The 17,935-nt window shown below is 52.4% G+C and overlaps 1 protein-coding gene across 1 annotated transcript in view; it reads right to left on the reverse strand.

The window, feature by feature from the left end:
• The window catches only part of LOC117395647 (unconventional myosin-Ie), a 61,031-nt gene that overhangs the window by 28,884 nt on the left and 14,212 nt on the right, over positions 1-17,935 (reverse strand). The window contains exons 7-12 of the mRNA XM_059007446.1: positions 9,724-9,855; positions 8,819-8,953; positions 8,166-8,298; positions 5,568-5,764; positions 1,836-1,916; positions 1,250-1,336 (exon numbers count right to left, since the gene is read on the reverse strand). Of these exons, the coding sequence (XP_058863429.1) occupies positions 1,250-1,336; positions 1,836-1,916; positions 5,568-5,764; positions 8,166-8,298; positions 8,819-8,953; positions 9,724-9,855 (765 nt within the window). The remainder of the gene's footprint in view (positions 1-1,249; positions 1,337-1,835; positions 1,917-5,567; positions 5,765-8,165; positions 8,299-8,818; positions 8,954-9,723; positions 9,856-17,935) is intronic.

A 17,935-nucleotide genomic window follows, 5' to 3' on the forward strand; every position in this document is an offset into this window, starting at 1 on the left:
AGCTCCACACACTAACACACAGCACAGAGCGAGCTCCACACACTGACACAGCACAGAGCGAGCACACACTAACACACAGCACAGAGAGAGCTCCACACACTGACACACCGCACAGAGAGCTCCACACACTGACACACAGCACAGAGAGAGCACACACTGACACACAGCACAGAGAGAGCAAACACTAACACATAGCACAGAGAGAGCTCCACACACTGACACACAGCATAGAGAGAGCTCCACACACTAACACACAGCACAGAGAGAACTCCACACACTGACACACAGCACAGAGAGAGCTCCACACACTAACACACAGCACAGAGAGAGCTCCACACACTGACACACAGCACAGAGAGAGCTCCACACACTAACACACAGCACAGAGAGAGCTCCACACACTGACACACAGCACAGAGAGAGCGCCACACACTGACACACAGCACAGAGAGAGCTCCACACACTGACACACAGCACAGAGAGAGCGCCACACACTGACACACAGCACAGAGAGAGCTCCACACACTGACCCACAGCGAGCTCCACACACTAATACACAGCACAGAGAGAACTCCACACACTGACACACAGCACAGAGAGAGCTCCACACACTAACACACAGCACAGAGAGAGCTCCACACACTGACACACAGCACAGAGAGAGCTCCATACACTGACACACAGCACAGAGAGAGCTCCACACACTGACACACAGCACAGAGAGAGCTCCACACACTGACACACAGCACAGAGAGAGCTCCACACACTGACCCACAGCGAGCTCCACACACTAATACACAGCACAGAGAGAACTCCACACACTGACACACAGCACAGAGAGAGCTCCACACACTGACACACAGCACAGAGAGAGCTCCATACACTGACACACAGCACAGAGAGAGCTCCATACACTGACACACAGCACAGACAGAGAGCTCCACACACTGACACACAGCACAGACAGAGAGCTCCACACACTGACACAGCACAGAGAGAGCTCCACACACTAACATACAGCACAGAGAGCTCCACACACTGACACAGCACAGAGAGAGCACACACTGACACACAGCACAGAGAGAGCTCCACACACTGACACACAGCACAGAGAGCTCCACACACTGACACACAGCACAGAGAGAGCACACACTAACACATGAACTTCCACACCGGACTACTGTACACACACAGGGTCATATAGGCTACTGTACACACACAGGGGCATGAAGAGAACCCTGTTTCGTACCTGTTCTGCCTTCAGCGTCAGTTCAATGAAGATCTGCTGCAGTTTTTCATTCACAAAGTTGATGCAGAATTGTTCAAAACCATTTTGCTGCAAAGGAAAAGGTTTCATTCAATTTCATTGAGAATATTATTTTATTATGGAAATAAGGTGCTCAGGTTTGTCTTATTAAACTCAGTAAAACAAGGAATGGATCACACTGCTTTGCAATAGGAGTCTTATTTCCATCCCTGTTTGTAAGCAGTTGTACCCAATCTCTTGGTTTAATTGCATATGAGTGGAGATGTAACTATTGTGTAATATTTCAGTACTGTTCAAATCATTCCCTGTGAAAGGGCAACGTTGACATTCTCTTCAGATTAGTGCAATTCCAAAATTGACCACCAGGTGGTATCAACCACCTAGTACTAAACCCATAATAGAATCCTCAGACTGCAGCAAGCATCCCCATGACATTCCGCCCCCGTGTCCACGGCTAGAGCTTGCAGCAGCTCACTGTGATCTGCACAGACTGCGCTGTGTTTAATTCTAATCTGTAGCCCCTGATGTTGCTGCGGTCTCTCCTCTCTGAATCAGGGTGATCAGTCACCTGGAAGATCTCAAAGCCGTAGATATCCAGGACCCCGATGTTGAATTCCTCGTGCTCCTTCTCAATGGCTTTGTTTATGGCCTGGGGAGAGGGAGAAGGGCAATTCCAATCTCAGAAAGGTTTCATTACTATCATAATATAATATAATATTATATATATATATATATATATATATATATATATATATATATATATATATATATATATATATATATATATATATACACACACACACACACACTTGTTTTTAAGAGCCAGTGGCATGTGAACCTGCACTCTTGGGCTCTGCAGGCGAGTGCTCTAACCGCTAAGCTACAAGGGTGTGATCCTGGATGAACCGAGCCCAGCTCAGCCCTCGCAGGAGCGATCAGATCAGTGCTCTCGTGTGTTTCACTGGTTAGCTCAGCCCTCGCAGGAGCGATCAGATCAGTGCTCTCGTGTGTTTCACTGGTTAGCTCAGCCCTCGCAGGAGCGATCAGATCAGTGCTCTCGTGTGTTTCACTGGTTAGCTCAGCCCTCGCAGGAGCGATCAGATCAGTGCTCTCGTGTGTTTCACTGGTTAGCTCAGCCCTCGCAGGAGCGATCAGATCAGTGCTCTCGTGTGTTTCACTGGTTAGCTCAGCCCTCGCAGGAGCGATCAGATCAGTGCTCTCGTGTGTTTCACTGGTTAGCTCAGCCCTCGCACGAGCGATCAGATCAGTGCTCTCGTGTGTTTCACTGGTTAGCTCAGCCCTCGCAGGAGCGATCAGATCAGTGCTCTCGTGTGTTTCACTGGTTAGCTCAGCCCTCGCAGGAGCGATCAGATCAGTGCTCTCGTGTGTTTCACTGGTTAGCTCAGCCCTCGCACGAGCGATCAGATCAGTGCTCTCGTGTGTTTCACTGGTTAGCTCAGCCCTCGCAGGAGCGATCAGATCAGTGCTCTCGTGTGTTTCACTGGTTAGCTCACAATCCCTGTGATTCCATCCTCTGTACAAGCACACTAATGCACTATTGGATTATATGAGTGTCTAGTTTTATAAAGCCAGTGACTCTCCTGAGGAGTCTCGCAATGCACAGGAGAGGTGGCTCAATTACACTAAAACTCTGCTTTAAGCCAGTGTCCTGATTGCTCCAACTGACAACAATATAAAGCCACCTTCAGTATTAAGGACACCCCTGTATTCAGTATTAAGACCAGCCCCTGTATTCAGTATTAAGGACATAAGAAAGTTTACAAACAAGGGGAGGCCATTCAGCCCATCTTGCTCGTTTGGTTGTTAGTAGCTTATTGATCCCAGAATCTCATCAAGCAGCTTCTTGAAGGATCCCAGGGTGTCAGCTTCAACAACATTACTGGGGAGTTGGTTCCAGACCCTCACAATTCTCTGTGTAAAAAAATGCCTCCTATTTTCTGTTCTGAATGCCCCTTTATCTAATCTCCATTTGTGACCCCTGGTCCTTGTTTCTTTTTTCAGGTCAAAAGAGTCCCCTGGGTCGACATTGTCTATACCTTTTAGGATTTTGAATGTTTAAATCAGATCGCCAAGTAGTCTTCTTTGTTCAAGACTGAAGATATTCAATTCTTTTAGCCTGTCTGCATACGACATGCCTTTTAAACCCGGAATAATTCTGGTTGCTCTTCTTTGCACTCTTTCTAGAGCAGCAATATCCTTTTTGTAACGAGGTGACCAGAATTGAACACAATATTCTAGGTGAGGTCTTACTAATGCATTGTAAAGTTTCAACATTACTTCCCTTGATTTAAATTCAACACTCTTCACAATATAGCCGAGCATCTTCTTGGCCTTTTTTTTTTATAGCTTCCCCACATTGTCTAGATGAAGACATTTCTGAGTCAACATAAACTCCTAGGTCTTTAAGACCAGCCCCTGTATTCAGTATTAAGACCACCCCCCTGCATTCAGTATTAAGACCAGCCCCCTGCATTCAGTATTAAGACCAGCCCCTGTATTCAGTATTAAGACCAGCCCCTGTAAAATGTCTTCTCCAAATACACCAAAATGCTGTAAAACTATTGTAACAAATGGATACAACTTGCTGTAACTCACCTGTTCATTGATTTAAAAACACAAAAACTAGTAGCATCTAAAAAGCAGTCTATTAGAACACTTCGTAAAGAATACAAACACATCTTAGTAAATTAATTGCCTCTATCCCTGCAGTGTGGGTCTCTCTCTCTCTCTCTCTGTGTATAATTCTTTGCCTCTATCCCTGCAGTGTGGGTCTCTCTCTCTCTCTCTCTCTCTCTGTGTATAATTCTTTGCCTCTATCCCTGCAGTGTGGTCTCTCTCTCTCTGTGTATAATTCTTTGCCTCTATCCCTGCAGTGTGGGTCTCTCTCTCTCTCTCTGTGTATAATTCTTTGCCTCTATCCCTGCAGTGTGGGTCTCTCTCTCTCTGTATAATTCTTTGCCTCTATCCCTGCAGTGTGGGTCTCTCTCTCTCTCTCTCTCTCTCTCTCTCTGTGTATAATTCTTTGCCTCTATCCCTGCAGTGTGGGTCTCTCTCTCTGTATAATTCTTTGCCTCTATCCCTGCAGTGTGGGTCTCTCTCTCTCTCTCTCTCTGTGTATAATTCTTTGCCTCTATCCCTGCAGTGTGGGTCTCTCTCTCTCTGTATAATTCTTTGCCTCTATCCCTGCAGTGTGGGTCTCTCTCTCTCTCTGTATAATTCTTTGCCTCTATCCCTGCAGTGTGGGTCTCTCTCTCTCTCTCTCTCTCTCTCTCTCTCTCTCTCTGTATAATTCTTTGCCTCTATCCCTGCAGTGTGGGTCTCTCTCTCTCTCTGTGTATAATTCTTTGCCTCTATCCCTGCAGTGTGGTCTCTCTCTCTCTGTGTATAATTCTTTGCCTCTATCCCTGCAGTGTGGTCTCTCTCTCTCTGTGTATAATTCTTTGCCTCTATCCCTGCAGTGTGGGTCTCTCTCTCTCTCTCTCTCTCTCTCTCTCTGTGTATAATTCTTTGCCTCTATCCATGCAGTGTGGGTCTCTCTCTCTCTCTCTCTCTCTGTGTATAATTCTTTGCCTCTATCCCTGCAGTGTGGGTCTCTCTCTCTCTGTATAATTCTTTGCCTCTATCCCTGCAGTGTGGGTCTCTCTCTCTCTCTGTGTATAATTCTTTGCCTCTATCCCTGCAGTGTGGGTCTCTCTCTCTCTCTCTCTCTCTCTCTCTCTCTCTCTGTGTATAATTCTTTGCCTCTATCCCTGCAGTGTGGGTCTCTCTCTCTCTCTCTCTCTCTCTCTCTGTATAATTCTTTGCCTCTATCCCTGCAGTGTGGGTCTCTCTCTCTCTGTGTATAATTATTTGCCTCTATCCCTGCAGTGTGGTCTCTCTCTCTCTCTGTGTATAATTCTTTGCCTCTATCCCTGCAGTGTGGTCTCTCTCTCTCTGTGTATAATTCTTTGCCTCTATCCCTGCAGTGTGGGTCTCTCTCTCTCTCTCTCTCTCTGTGTATAATTCTTTGCCTCTATCCCTGCAGTGTGGTCTCTCTCTCTCTCTCTCTCTCTCTCTCTCTCTCTCTCTCTCTCTCTCTCTCTGTGTATAATTCTTTGCCTCTATCCCTGCAGTGTGGGTCTCTCTCTGTATAATTCTTTGCCTCTATCCCTGCAGTGTGGTCTCTCTCTCTCTGTGTATAATTCTTTGCCTCTATCCCTGCAGTGTGGGTCTCTCTCTCTCTCTGTATAATTCTTTGCCTCTATCCCTGCAGTGTGGGTCTCTCTCTTTCTTCACTCACGTCCACGAGGAAGTCAAAGAGCCGCGAGTACAGGGCCTTGGCGAGGGCATTGCGTGTGAAGCTGGCCTGCTCCGTGTTCATCGTCACGGCGATGCTCTCTGACTTGCCCCCCCACTTGCTGTCCATCGTGCGGCTCGTCAGCTTCTCCTTCAGACGCTCCTGATCGACACCCAGGAGGTAGGCCGGAAACGCCAGGACTGGGGGAGAGGAGGAGAGGAGGGGATTCACACAGGGAGCCAGCACTGACATCACATGACTGAGGAGGGGAGGAGGGGATTCACACAGGGAGCCAGCACTGACATCACATGACTGAGGAGGGAGGAGTGGATTCACACAGGGAGCCAGCACTGACATCACATGACTGAGGGGGGAGGAGGGGATTCACACAGGGAGCCAGCACTGACATCACATGACTGAGGAGGGAGGAGGGGATTCACACAGGGAGCCAGCACTGACATCACATGACTGAGGAGGGGAGGAGGGGATTCACACAGGGAGCCAGCACTGACATCACATGACTGAGGAGGGGAGGAGGGGATTCACACAGGGAGCCAGCACTGACATCACATGACTGAGGAGGGGATTCACACAGGGAGCCAGCACTGACATCACATGACTGAGGGGGGAGGAGGGGATTCACACAGGGAGCCAGCACTGACATCACATGACTGAGGAGGGAGGAGGGGATTCACACAGGGAGCCAGCACTGACATCACATGACTGAGGAGGGAGGAGGGGATTCACACAGGGAGCCAGCACTGACATCACATGACTGAGGAGGGGATTCACACAGGGAGCCAGCACTGACATCACATGACTGAGGAGGGGAGGAGGGGATTCACACAGGAAGCCAGCACTGACATCACATGACTGAGGAGGGGAGGAGGGGATTCACACAGGGAGCCAGCACTGACATCACATGACTGAGGAGGGAGGAGGGGATTCAAACAGGGAGCCAGCACTGACATCACATGACTGAGGAGGGAGGAGGGGATTCACACAGGGAGCCAGCACTGACATCACATGACTGAGGAGGGGAGGAGGGGATTCACACAGGGAGCCAGCACTGACATCACATGACTGAGGAGGGGAGGAGGGGATTCACACAGGGAGCCAGCACTGACATCACATGACTGAGGAGGGAGGAGGGGATTCACACAGGGAGCCAGCACTGACATCACATGACTGAGGAGGGAGGAGGGGATTCACACAGGGAGCCAGCACTGACATCACATGACTGAGGAGGGAGGAGGGGATTCACACAGGGAGCCAGCACTGACATCACATGACTGAGGGGGGAGGAGGGGATTCACACAGGGAGCCAGCACTGACATCACATGACTGAGGAGGGGATTCACACAGGGAGCCAGCACTGACATCACATGACTGAGGGGGGAGGAGGGGATTCACACAGGGAGCCAGCACTGACATCACATGACTGAGGAGGGGATTCACACAGGGAGCCAGCACTGACATCACATGACTGAGGAGGGGAGGAGGGGATTCACACAGGGAGCCAGCACTGACATCACATGACTGAGGGGGGAGGAGGGGATTCACACAGGGAGCCAGCACTGACATCACATGACTGAGGAGGGGAGGAGGGGATTCACACAGGGAGCCAGCACTGACATCACATGACTGAGGAGGGAGGAGGGGATTCACACAGGGAGCCAGCACTGACATCACATGTTAAACTGTAGCTTCTAACATCATTCAATTGCTTTGTAAATCCCCGTAACTACGTCTGGTGTTTGCATCATTCGGAGGGTTCAGGGTCCTATTGCTCCTGTACTGAGTCCCTGTCACTGAATCTCTAAATCTCACTTTCAGCTCACCTGGAGAATCTTAATTGCTGGGACCGAACTGCCTTCCTCAGTCCATTCAAAACAATGAGCGACCTTTCAACCCAGTCAGCCCCCTACTCTCTCTGTGTCTATATCCATGTAGCTGAGTGGCAGTCACACTGAACCATGATTTCAATGGCATGAGGAAGGCTGACAGTCCCGGCACTTAGGATTCTCCAGACAAGTTCACAGCAGCTAATATGAGGCAACAAAGACACTGGCAATGCCCCTCGGTGCTACAGCCACCCTGAAACCACTCAGAGGCCCCCAGATTGGGAAACCCTGTCCCAGGACAGCTCTCTGAAGCAATGCTGTGTATGATGTGACAGTAACAGTGCTAGATATCCCCAGGACTCTCTGAAGCGATGCTGTGTATGATGTGACAGTGCTAGATATCCCCAGGACTCTCTGAAGCGATGCTGTGTATGATGTGACAGTGCTAGATATCCCCAGGACTCTCTGAAGCGATGCTGTGTATGATGTGACAGTGCTAGATATCCCCAGGACTCTCTGAAGCGATGCTGTGTATGATGTGACAGTGCTAGATATCCCCAGGACTCTCTGAAGCGATGCTGTGTATGATGTGACAGTGCTAGATATCCCCAGGACTCTCTGAAGCGATGCTGTGTATGATGTGACAGTGCTAGATATCCCCAGGACTCTCTGAAGCGATGCTGTGTATGATGTGACAGTGCTAGATATCCCCAGGACTCTCTGAAGTGATGCTGTGTTGCTGTGCAGCGACACTCACAGTCCTCGCTCTCCACGACAGCGTAGTTCCCAGACTCCTGGAAGGACAGGTTTCCCAGGTGCAGGATCCCAGCGACGATCTGCAGCACGGTGCTCTGCTCCTCAGCACTGAGCCCCACCACAGCCATCGCGTTCTGGGGAGAGACACAGAGAGAGAACCGGTCACAGAGACCAGCAACAAGGAACTGGTACCTATTCTCAGAACAACATCTCCCAATGCTGCGCTTCTTACCTGTTTGATACATTATCAGTGCTGCATGAACCAATTGTTCTGATCAAGCTCTCCACAGAAATCGGGGGCTGACAGTCAGACGAGGGTCATTGCTGCTAATTTACGAGTGAAACGAGTGAAGAAACAGTTGCTTGGGTTTGTGTGGATCGCTGTTCTCCAGAGTCTAAGAAAAGCAGCGATCATCACAAGCCCAAGCAGCTGTTTCTTCAAGTGTTTCTCTTGGATTTGGTAAGTCGACAGCAGCGACACTCCCTTGATTTCTGTGGAGAGCTCAGTCTGAATGGATTTGTGTCGCTCTCTGTATGTTGCTTCCCTCACACATCTGAGATGTCTGCTCCATGCAGACTGTGGGGAAGCATATTACTGTTGCACGGGCTTCAGTACAACAGGATGTTAGAGAAGTGCGTCTCAGAGCTCCTCACCATGGTTTCGCTGAACTCCTGCTTGTCGTTCATGTCCTCCACTCTGTAGGTGCCGGACTGGTTGAGGTAGTAGTAATAATCAGGGCCGGCGATGCCCAGGTTCTCCCTGTGCTCCGGAGAGGCTCCTTCTAGCAGCTGTGAGTGGACAGAGAGGCAGGGAGAACACTTACAAAACAACATCACACTGCTACAGTCCAAATACACTCTGTTGGCAGGCGGACAGCACCAGATCTGCTACCTTTTTGTCTGACAGGCAAGAATTACAAGTCTATGTACATAACACTCTATATACATAACACATACAATAAATAACCTGTTCCATGAATTGAATGACACATGTACTGCAACAATAGATTAGTAGGGTAGGGGGTGGAGGGTGAAGGGTAGGGGTGGAGGCTAGTTTAGCCCTCTGCTCCTCAGGGTGTGGAGGGTAGGGGGTGGAGGGTGAAGGGTAGGGGTGGAGGCTAGTTTAGCCCTCTGCTCCTCAGGGTGTGGAGGGTAGGGGGTGGAGGGTGAAGGGTAGGGGTGGAGGCTAGTTTAGACCTCTGCTCCTCAGGGCGTGGAGGGTGAAGGGTAGGGGTGCAGGCTAGTTTAGACCTGTGCTCCTCAGGGCGTGGAGGGTAGGGGGTGGAGGGTGAAGGGTAGGGGTGGAGGCTAGTTTAGACCTCTGCTCCTCAGGGCGTGGAGGGTAGGGGGTGGAGGGTGAAGGGTAGGGGTGGAGGCTAGTTTAGACCTCTGCTCCTCAGGGCGTGGAGGGTGAAGGGTAGGGGTGCAGGCTAGTTTAGACCTCTGCTCCTCAGGGCGTGGAGGGTAGGGGTGCAGGCTAGTTTAGACCTCTGCTCCTCAGTGGGGTGGAGGGTAGGGGTGCAGGCTAGTTTAGACCTCTGCTCCTCAGGCAGGCTCACCTGGTAGAAGATGTGGAAGCTTCTCTCTCCCTGGTTCTGGCTCACCACTCTGGATTTCTCCAGGAGGAAATTGGAGATCTTGCCACCATCGGGCTCCCCCCCTCGACTAAACTGGATCTCAAAGTACTTCCCCTGAGACACAGACAGAGAGAGAGAGAGAGAGAGAGGGAGAGAGAGAGAGGGAGAGAGGGAGAGAGGGAGAGACACAGACCGAGTGACAGACAGACAGACAGACAGAGGAGACAGAGAGAGAGAGAGAGAGAGAGAGAGAGAAGAGACAGACACACACAGAGACCGAGTGACAGACAGAGAAAGAGACAGAAACACAGACAGTGAGCGTGCATTGTAAAAACTGTGAATGTTACATTCTGTTTAATTTCTTAAACATTTAAACTTGAACACATTGGGGATGTTTGTGAGCTCTAAACATCAGTGTGGATGAGACTGCATGTGCACAGCATTGATGTGTGTATGAGGAAAGCATCTCAATAAATATTGAATAAATAACCTACCCATCACACTGCATAAACCCTGCAGCCAACCCCAACCTAACCCTCCCCATCACACTGTATAAACCCTACAGCCAACCCTGACCTAACCCTAACCCTCCGCCTCACACTGCATAAACCCTGCAGCCACCCCCGACCTAACCCTAACCCTCCCCATCACACTGCATAAACCCTGCAGCCAACCCCGACCTAACCCTAACCCTCCCCATCACACTGCATAAACCCTGCAGCCAACCCCGACCTAACCCTAACCCTCCCCATCACACTGCATAAACCCTGCAGCCAACCCCGACCTAACCCCAACCCTCCCCATCACACTGCATAAACCCTACAGCCAACCCCAACCTTACCCTAACCCTCCCCATCACACTGCATAAACCCTGCAGCCAACCCTGACCTAACCCTCCCCATCACACTGCATAAACCCTACACAGCCAACCCCGACCTAACCCTAACCCTCCCCATCACACTGCATAAACAATGCAGCCAACCTCCGACCTAACCCTAACCCTCCCCATCACACTGCATAAACCCTACAGCCAACCCCAACCTAACCCTAACCCTCCCCATCACACTGCATAAACCCTGCAGCCAACCCCCGACCTAACCCTAACCCTCCCCATCACACTGCATAAACCCTGCAGCCAACCCCAACCTAACCCTAACCCTCCCCATCACACTGCATAAACCCTGCAGCCAACCCCGACCTAACCCTAACCCTCCCCATCACACTGCATAAACCCTGCAGCCAACCCCGACCTAACCCTAACCCTCCCCATCACAGTGCATAAACCCTGCAGCCAACCCTGACCTAACCCTAACCCTCCCCATCACACTGCATAAACCCTGCAGCCAACCCCGACCTAACCCTAACCCTCCCCATCACACTGCATAAACCCTGCAGCCAACCCCGACCTAACCCTAACCCTCCCCATCACACTGCATAAACCCTGCAGCCAACCCCAACCTAACCCTAACCCTCCCCATCACACTGCATAAACCCTACAGCCAACCCTGACCTAACCCTAACCCTCCCCATCACACTGCATAAACCCTACAGTCAACCTCAACCTAACCCTAACCCTCCCCATCACACTGCATAAACCCTGCAGCCAACCCCGACCTAACCCTAACCCTCCCCATCACACTGCATAAACCCTGCAGCCAACCCCGACCTAACCCTAACCCTCCCCATCACACTGCATAAACCCTGCAGCCAACCCCCGACCTAACCCTAACCCTCCCCATCACACTGCATAAACCCTACAGCCAACCCCAACCTAACCCTAACCCTCCCCATCACACTGCATAAACCCTGCAGCCAACCCCGACCTAACCCTAACCCTCCCCATCACACTGCATAAACCCTACAGTCAACCTCAACCTAACCCTAACCCTCCCCATCACACTGCATAAACCCTGCAGCCAACCCCAACCTAACCCTAACCCTCCCCATCACACTGCATAAACCCTGCAGCCAACCCCGACCTAACCCTAACCCTCCCCATCACACTGCATAAACCCTGCAGCCAACCCCCGACCTAACCCTAACCCTCCCCATCACACTGCATAAACCCTACAGCCAACCCCAACCTAACCCTAACCCTCCCCATCACACTGCATAAACCCTGCAGCCAACCCTGACCTAACCCTAACCCTCCCCATCACACTGCATAAACCCTACACAGCCAACCCCGACCTAACCCTAACCCTCCCCATCACACTGCATAAACCCTGCAGCCAACCCCTGACCTAACCCTAACCCTCCCCATCACACTGCATAAACCCTACAGCCAACCCCAACCTAACCCTAACCCTCCCCATCACACTGCATAAACCCTACAGCCAACCCTGACCTAACCCTAACCCTCCCCATCACACTGCATAAACCCTGCAGCCAACCCCGACCTAACCCTAACCCTCCCCATCACACTGCATAAACCCTGCAGCCAACCCCCGACCTAACCCTAACCCTCCCCATCACACTGCATAAACCCTACAGCCAACCCCAACCTAACCCTAACCCTCCCCATCACACTGCATAAACCCTGCAGCCAACCCTGACCTAACCCTAACCCTCCCCATCACACTGCATAAACCCTGCAGCCAACCCCGACCTAACCCTAACCCTCCCCATCACAGTGCATAAACCCTGCAGCCAACCCTGACCTAACCCTAACCCTCCCCATCACACTGCATAAACCCTGCAGCCAACCCCGACCTAACCCTAACCCTCCCCATCACACTGCATAAACCCTGCAGCCAACCCCAACCTAACCCTAACCCTCCCCATCACACTGCATAAACCCTACAGCCAACCCCGACCTAACCCTAACCCTCCCCATCACACTGCATAAACCCTGCAGCCAACCCCGACCTAACCCTAACCCTCCCCATCACACTGCATAAACCCTGCAGCCAACCCCGACCTAACCCTCCCCATCACACTGCATAAACCCTACAGTCAACCTCAACCTAACCCTAACCCTCCCCATCACGCTGCATAAACCCTGCAGCCAACCCCGACCTAACCCTCCCCATCACACTGCATAAACCCTGCAGCCAACCCCGACCTAACCCTCCCCATCACACTGCATAAACCCTGCAGCCAACCCCGACCTAACCCTAACCCTCCCCATCACACTGCATAAACCCTGCAGCCAACCCCAACCTAACCCTAACCCTCCCCATCACACTGCATAAAACCCAACAGCCAACCTCGACCTAACCCTAACCCTCCCCATCACACTGCATAAACCCTACAGCCAACCCCGACCTAACCCTAACCCTCCCCATCACACTGCATAAACCTTGCAGCCACCCCCGACCAAACCCTAACCCTCCCCATCACACTGCATAAACCCTACAGTCAACCTCAACCTAACCCTAACCCTCCCCATCACACTGCATAAACCCTGCAGCCAACCCCGACCTAACCCTAACCCTCCCCATCACACTGCATAAACCCTGCAGCCAACCCCGACCTAACCCTAACCCTCCCCATCACACTGCATAAACCCTGCAGCCAACCCCCGACCTAACCCTAACCCTCCCCATCACACTGCATAAACCCTACAGCCAACCCCAACCTAACCCTAACCCTCCCCATCACACTGCATAAACCCTGCAGCCAACCCTGACCTAACCCTAACCCTCCCCATCACACTGCATAAACCCTACACAGCCAACCCCGACCTAACCCTAACCCTCCCCATCACACTGCATAAACCCTGCAGCCAACCCCTGACCTAACCCTAACCCTCCCCAACACACTGCATAAACCCTACAGCCAACCCCAACCTAACCCTAACCCTCCCCATCACACTGCATAAACCCTACAGCCAACCCTGACCTAACCCTAACCCTCCCCATCACACTGCATAAACCCTGCAGCCAACCCCGACCTAACCCTAACCCTCCCCATCACACTGCATAAACCCTGCAGCCAACCCCCGACCTAACCCTAACCCTCCCCATCACACTGCATAAACCCTACAGCCAACCCCAACCTAACCCTAACCCTCCCCATCACACTGCATAAACCCTGCAGCCAACCCTGACCTAACCCTAACCCTCCCCATCACACTGCATAAACCCTGCAGCCAACCCCGACCTAACCCTAACCCTCCCCATCACAGTGCATAAACCCTGCAGCCAACCCTGACCTAATCCTAACCCTCCCCATCACACTGCATAAACCCTGCAGCCAACCCCGACCTAACCCTAACCCTCCCCATCACACTGCATAAACCCTACAGCCAACCCCGACCTAACCCTAACCCTCCCCATCACACTGCATAAACCCTGCAGCCAACCCCAACCTAACCCTAACCCTCCCCATCACACTGCATAAACCCTACAGCCAACCCTGACCTAACCCTAACCCTCCCCATCACACTGCATAAACCCTGCAGCCAACCCCGACCTAACCCTAACCCTCCCCATCACACTGCATAAACCCTACAGTCAACCTCAACCTAACCCTAACCCTCCCCATCACACTGCATAAACCCTGCAGCCAACCCCGACCTAACCCTAACCCTCCCCATCACACTGCATAAACCCTGCAGCCAACCCCGACCTAACCCTCCCCATCACACTGCATAAACCCTACAGTCAACCTCAACCTAACCCTAACCCTCCCCATCACACTGCATAAACCCTACAGTCAACCTCAACCTAACCCTAACCCTCCCCATCACACTGCATAAACCCTGCAGCCAACCCCGACCTAACCCTCCCCATCACACTGCATAAACCCTGCAGCCAACCCCGACCTAACCCTCCCCATCACACTGCATAAACCCTGCAGCCAACCCCGACCTAACCCTAACCCTCCCCATCACACTGCATAAACCCTGCAGCCAACCCCAACCTAACCCTAACCCTCCCCATCACACTGCATAAACCCTACAGACAACCTCGACCTAACCCTAACCCTCCCCATCACACTGCATAAACCCTACAGCCAACCCCGACCTAACCCTAACCCTCCCCATCACACTGCATAAACCTTGCAGCCACCCCCGACCTAACCCTAACCCTCACCATCACACTGCATAAACCCTGCAGCCAACCCCGACCTAACCCTAACCCTCCCCATCACACTGCATAAACCCTGCAGCCAACCCCGACCTAACCCTAACCCTCCCCATCACACTGCATAAACCCTGCAGCCAACCCCGACCTAACCCTAACCCTCCCCATCACACTGCATAAACCCTGCAGCCAACCCCGACCTAACCCTAACCCTCCCCATCACACTGCATAAACCCTGCAGCCAACCCCGACCTAACCCCAACCCTCCCCATCACACTGCATAAACCCTGCAGCCAACCCCGACCTAACCCTAACCCTCCCCATCACACTGCATAAACCCTGCAGCCACCCCCGACCTAACCCTAACCCTCCCCATCACACTGCATAAACCCTACAGCCAACCCCAACCTAACCCTAACCCTCCCCATCACACTGCATAAACCCTGCAGCCAATCCTGACCAAACCCTAACCCTCCCCATCACACTGCATAAACCCTGCAGCCACCCCCGACCTAACCCTAACCCTCCCCATCACACTGCATAAACCCTGCAGCCAATCCTGACCTAACCCTAACCCTCCCCATCACAATGCATAAACCCTACAGCCAACCCCAACCTAACCCTAACCCTCCCCATCACACTGCATAAACCCTACAGCCAACCCCGACCTAACCCTAACCCTCCCCATCACACTGCATAAGCCCTACAGCCAACCCCAACCTAACCCTAACCCTCCCCATCACACTGCATAAACCCTACAGCCAACCCCGACCTAACCCTAACCCTCCCCATCACACTGCATAAACCCTGCAGCCAACCCCAACCTAACCCTAACCCTCCCCATCACACTGCATAAACCCTACAGCCAACCCTGACCTAACCCTGACCCTCCCCATCACACTGCATAAACCCTGCAGCCAACCCCGACCTAACCCTAACCCTCCCCATCACACTGCATAAACCCTACAGTCAACCTCAACCTAACCCTAACCCTCCCCATCACACTGCATAAACCCTGCAGCCAACCCCGACCTAACCCTAACCCTCCCCATCACACTGCATAAACCCTGCAGCCAACCCCAACCTAACCCTAACCCTCCCCATCACACTGCATAAACCCTACAGCCAACCTCGACCTAACCCTAACCCTCCCCATCACACTGCATAAACCCTACAGCCAACCCCGACCTAACCCTAACCCTCCCCATCACACTGCATAAACCTTGCAGCCACCCCCGACCTAACCCTAACCCTCCCCATCACACTGCATAAACCCTGCAGCCAACCCCGACCTAACCCTAACCCTCCCCATCACACTGCATAAACCCTGCAGCCAACCCCGACCTAACCCTAACCCTCCCCATCACACTGCATAAACCCTGCAGCCAACCCCGACCTAACCCTAACCCTCCCCATCACACTGCATAAACCCTGCAGCCAACCCCGACCTAACCCTAACCCTCCCCATCACACTGCATAAACCCTGCAGCCAACCCCGACCTAACCCTAACCCTCCCCATCACACTGCATAAACCCTGCAGCCACCCCCGACCTAACCCTAACCCTCCCCATCACACTGCATAAACCCTACAGCCAACCCCAACCTAACCCTAACCCTCCCCATCACACTGCATAAACCCTGCAGCCAATCCTGACCTAACCCTAACCCTCCCCATCACACTGCATAAACCCTACAGCCAACCCCAACCTAACCCTAACCCTCCCCATCACACTGCATAAACCCTACAGCCAACCCCGACCTAACCCTAACCCTCCCCATCACACTGCATAAACCCTGCAGCCAACCCCGACCTAACCCTAACCATCACACTGCATAAACCCTGCAGCCAACCCCGACCTAACCCTAACCCTCCCCATCACACTGCATAAACCCTACAGCCAACCCCGACCTAACCCTCCCCATCACACTGCATAAACCCTGCAGACAACCCCGACCTAACCCTAACCCTCCCCATCACACTGCATAAACCCTGCAGCCACCCCCGACCTAACCCTAACCCTCCCCATCACACTGCATAAACCCTACAGTCAACCTCAACCTAACCCTAACCCTCCCCATCACACTGCATAAACCCTGCAGCCAACCCCGACGTAACCCTAACCCTCCCCATCACACTGCATAAACCCTGCAGCCAACCCCGACCTAACCCTAACCCTCCCCATCACACTGCATAAACCCTGCAGCCAACCCCGACCTAACCCTAACCCTCCCCATCACGCTGCATAAACCCTACAGCCAACCCTGACCTAACCCTAACCCTCCCCATCACACTGCATAAACCCTGCAGCCAACCCCGACCTAACCCTAACCATCACACTGCATAAACCCTACAGCCAACCCCAACCTAACCCTAACCCTCCCCATCACACTGCATAAACCCTGCAGCCAACCCCGACCTAACCCTAACCATCACACTGCATAAACCCTGCAGCCAACCCCGACCTAACCCTAACCCTCCCCATCACACTGCATAAACCCTACAGCCAACCCCGACCTAACCCTCCCCATCACACTGCATAAACCCTACAGTCAACCTCAACCTAACCCTAACCCTCCCCATCACACTGCATAAACCCTACAGTCAACCTCAACCTAACCCTAACCCTCCCCATCACACTGCATAAACCCTACAGCCAACCCTGACCTAACCCTAACCCTCCCCATCACACTGCATAAACCCTGCAGCCAACCCCGACCTAACCCTAACCCTCCCCATCACACTGCATAAACCCTACAGCCAACCCCGACCTAACCCTCCCCATCACACTGCATAAACCCTGCAGCCAACCCCGACCTAACCCTAACCCTCCCCATCACACTGCATAAACCCTGCAGCCAACCCCGACCTAACCCTAACCATCACACTGCATAAACCCTGCAGCCAACCCCGACCTAACCCTAACCCTCCCCATCACACTGCATAAACCCTGCAGACAACCCCGACCTAACCCTAACCATCACACTGCATAAACCCTACAGCCAACCCCGACCTAACCCTAACCCTCCCCATCACACTGCATAAACCCTACAGCCAACCCCGACCTAACCCTAACCCTCCCCATCACACTGCATAAACCCTACAGCCAACCCTGACCTAACCCTAACCCTCCCCATCACACTGCATAAACCCTGCAGCCAACCC

Source organism: Acipenser ruthenus, chromosome 35, assembly GCF_902713425.1.
Source record: "Acipenser ruthenus chromosome 35, fAciRut3.2 maternal haplotype, whole genome shotgun sequence".
Classification (NCBI taxonomy): domain Eukaryota; kingdom Metazoa; phylum Chordata; class Actinopteri; order Acipenseriformes; family Acipenseridae; genus Acipenser; species Acipenser ruthenus.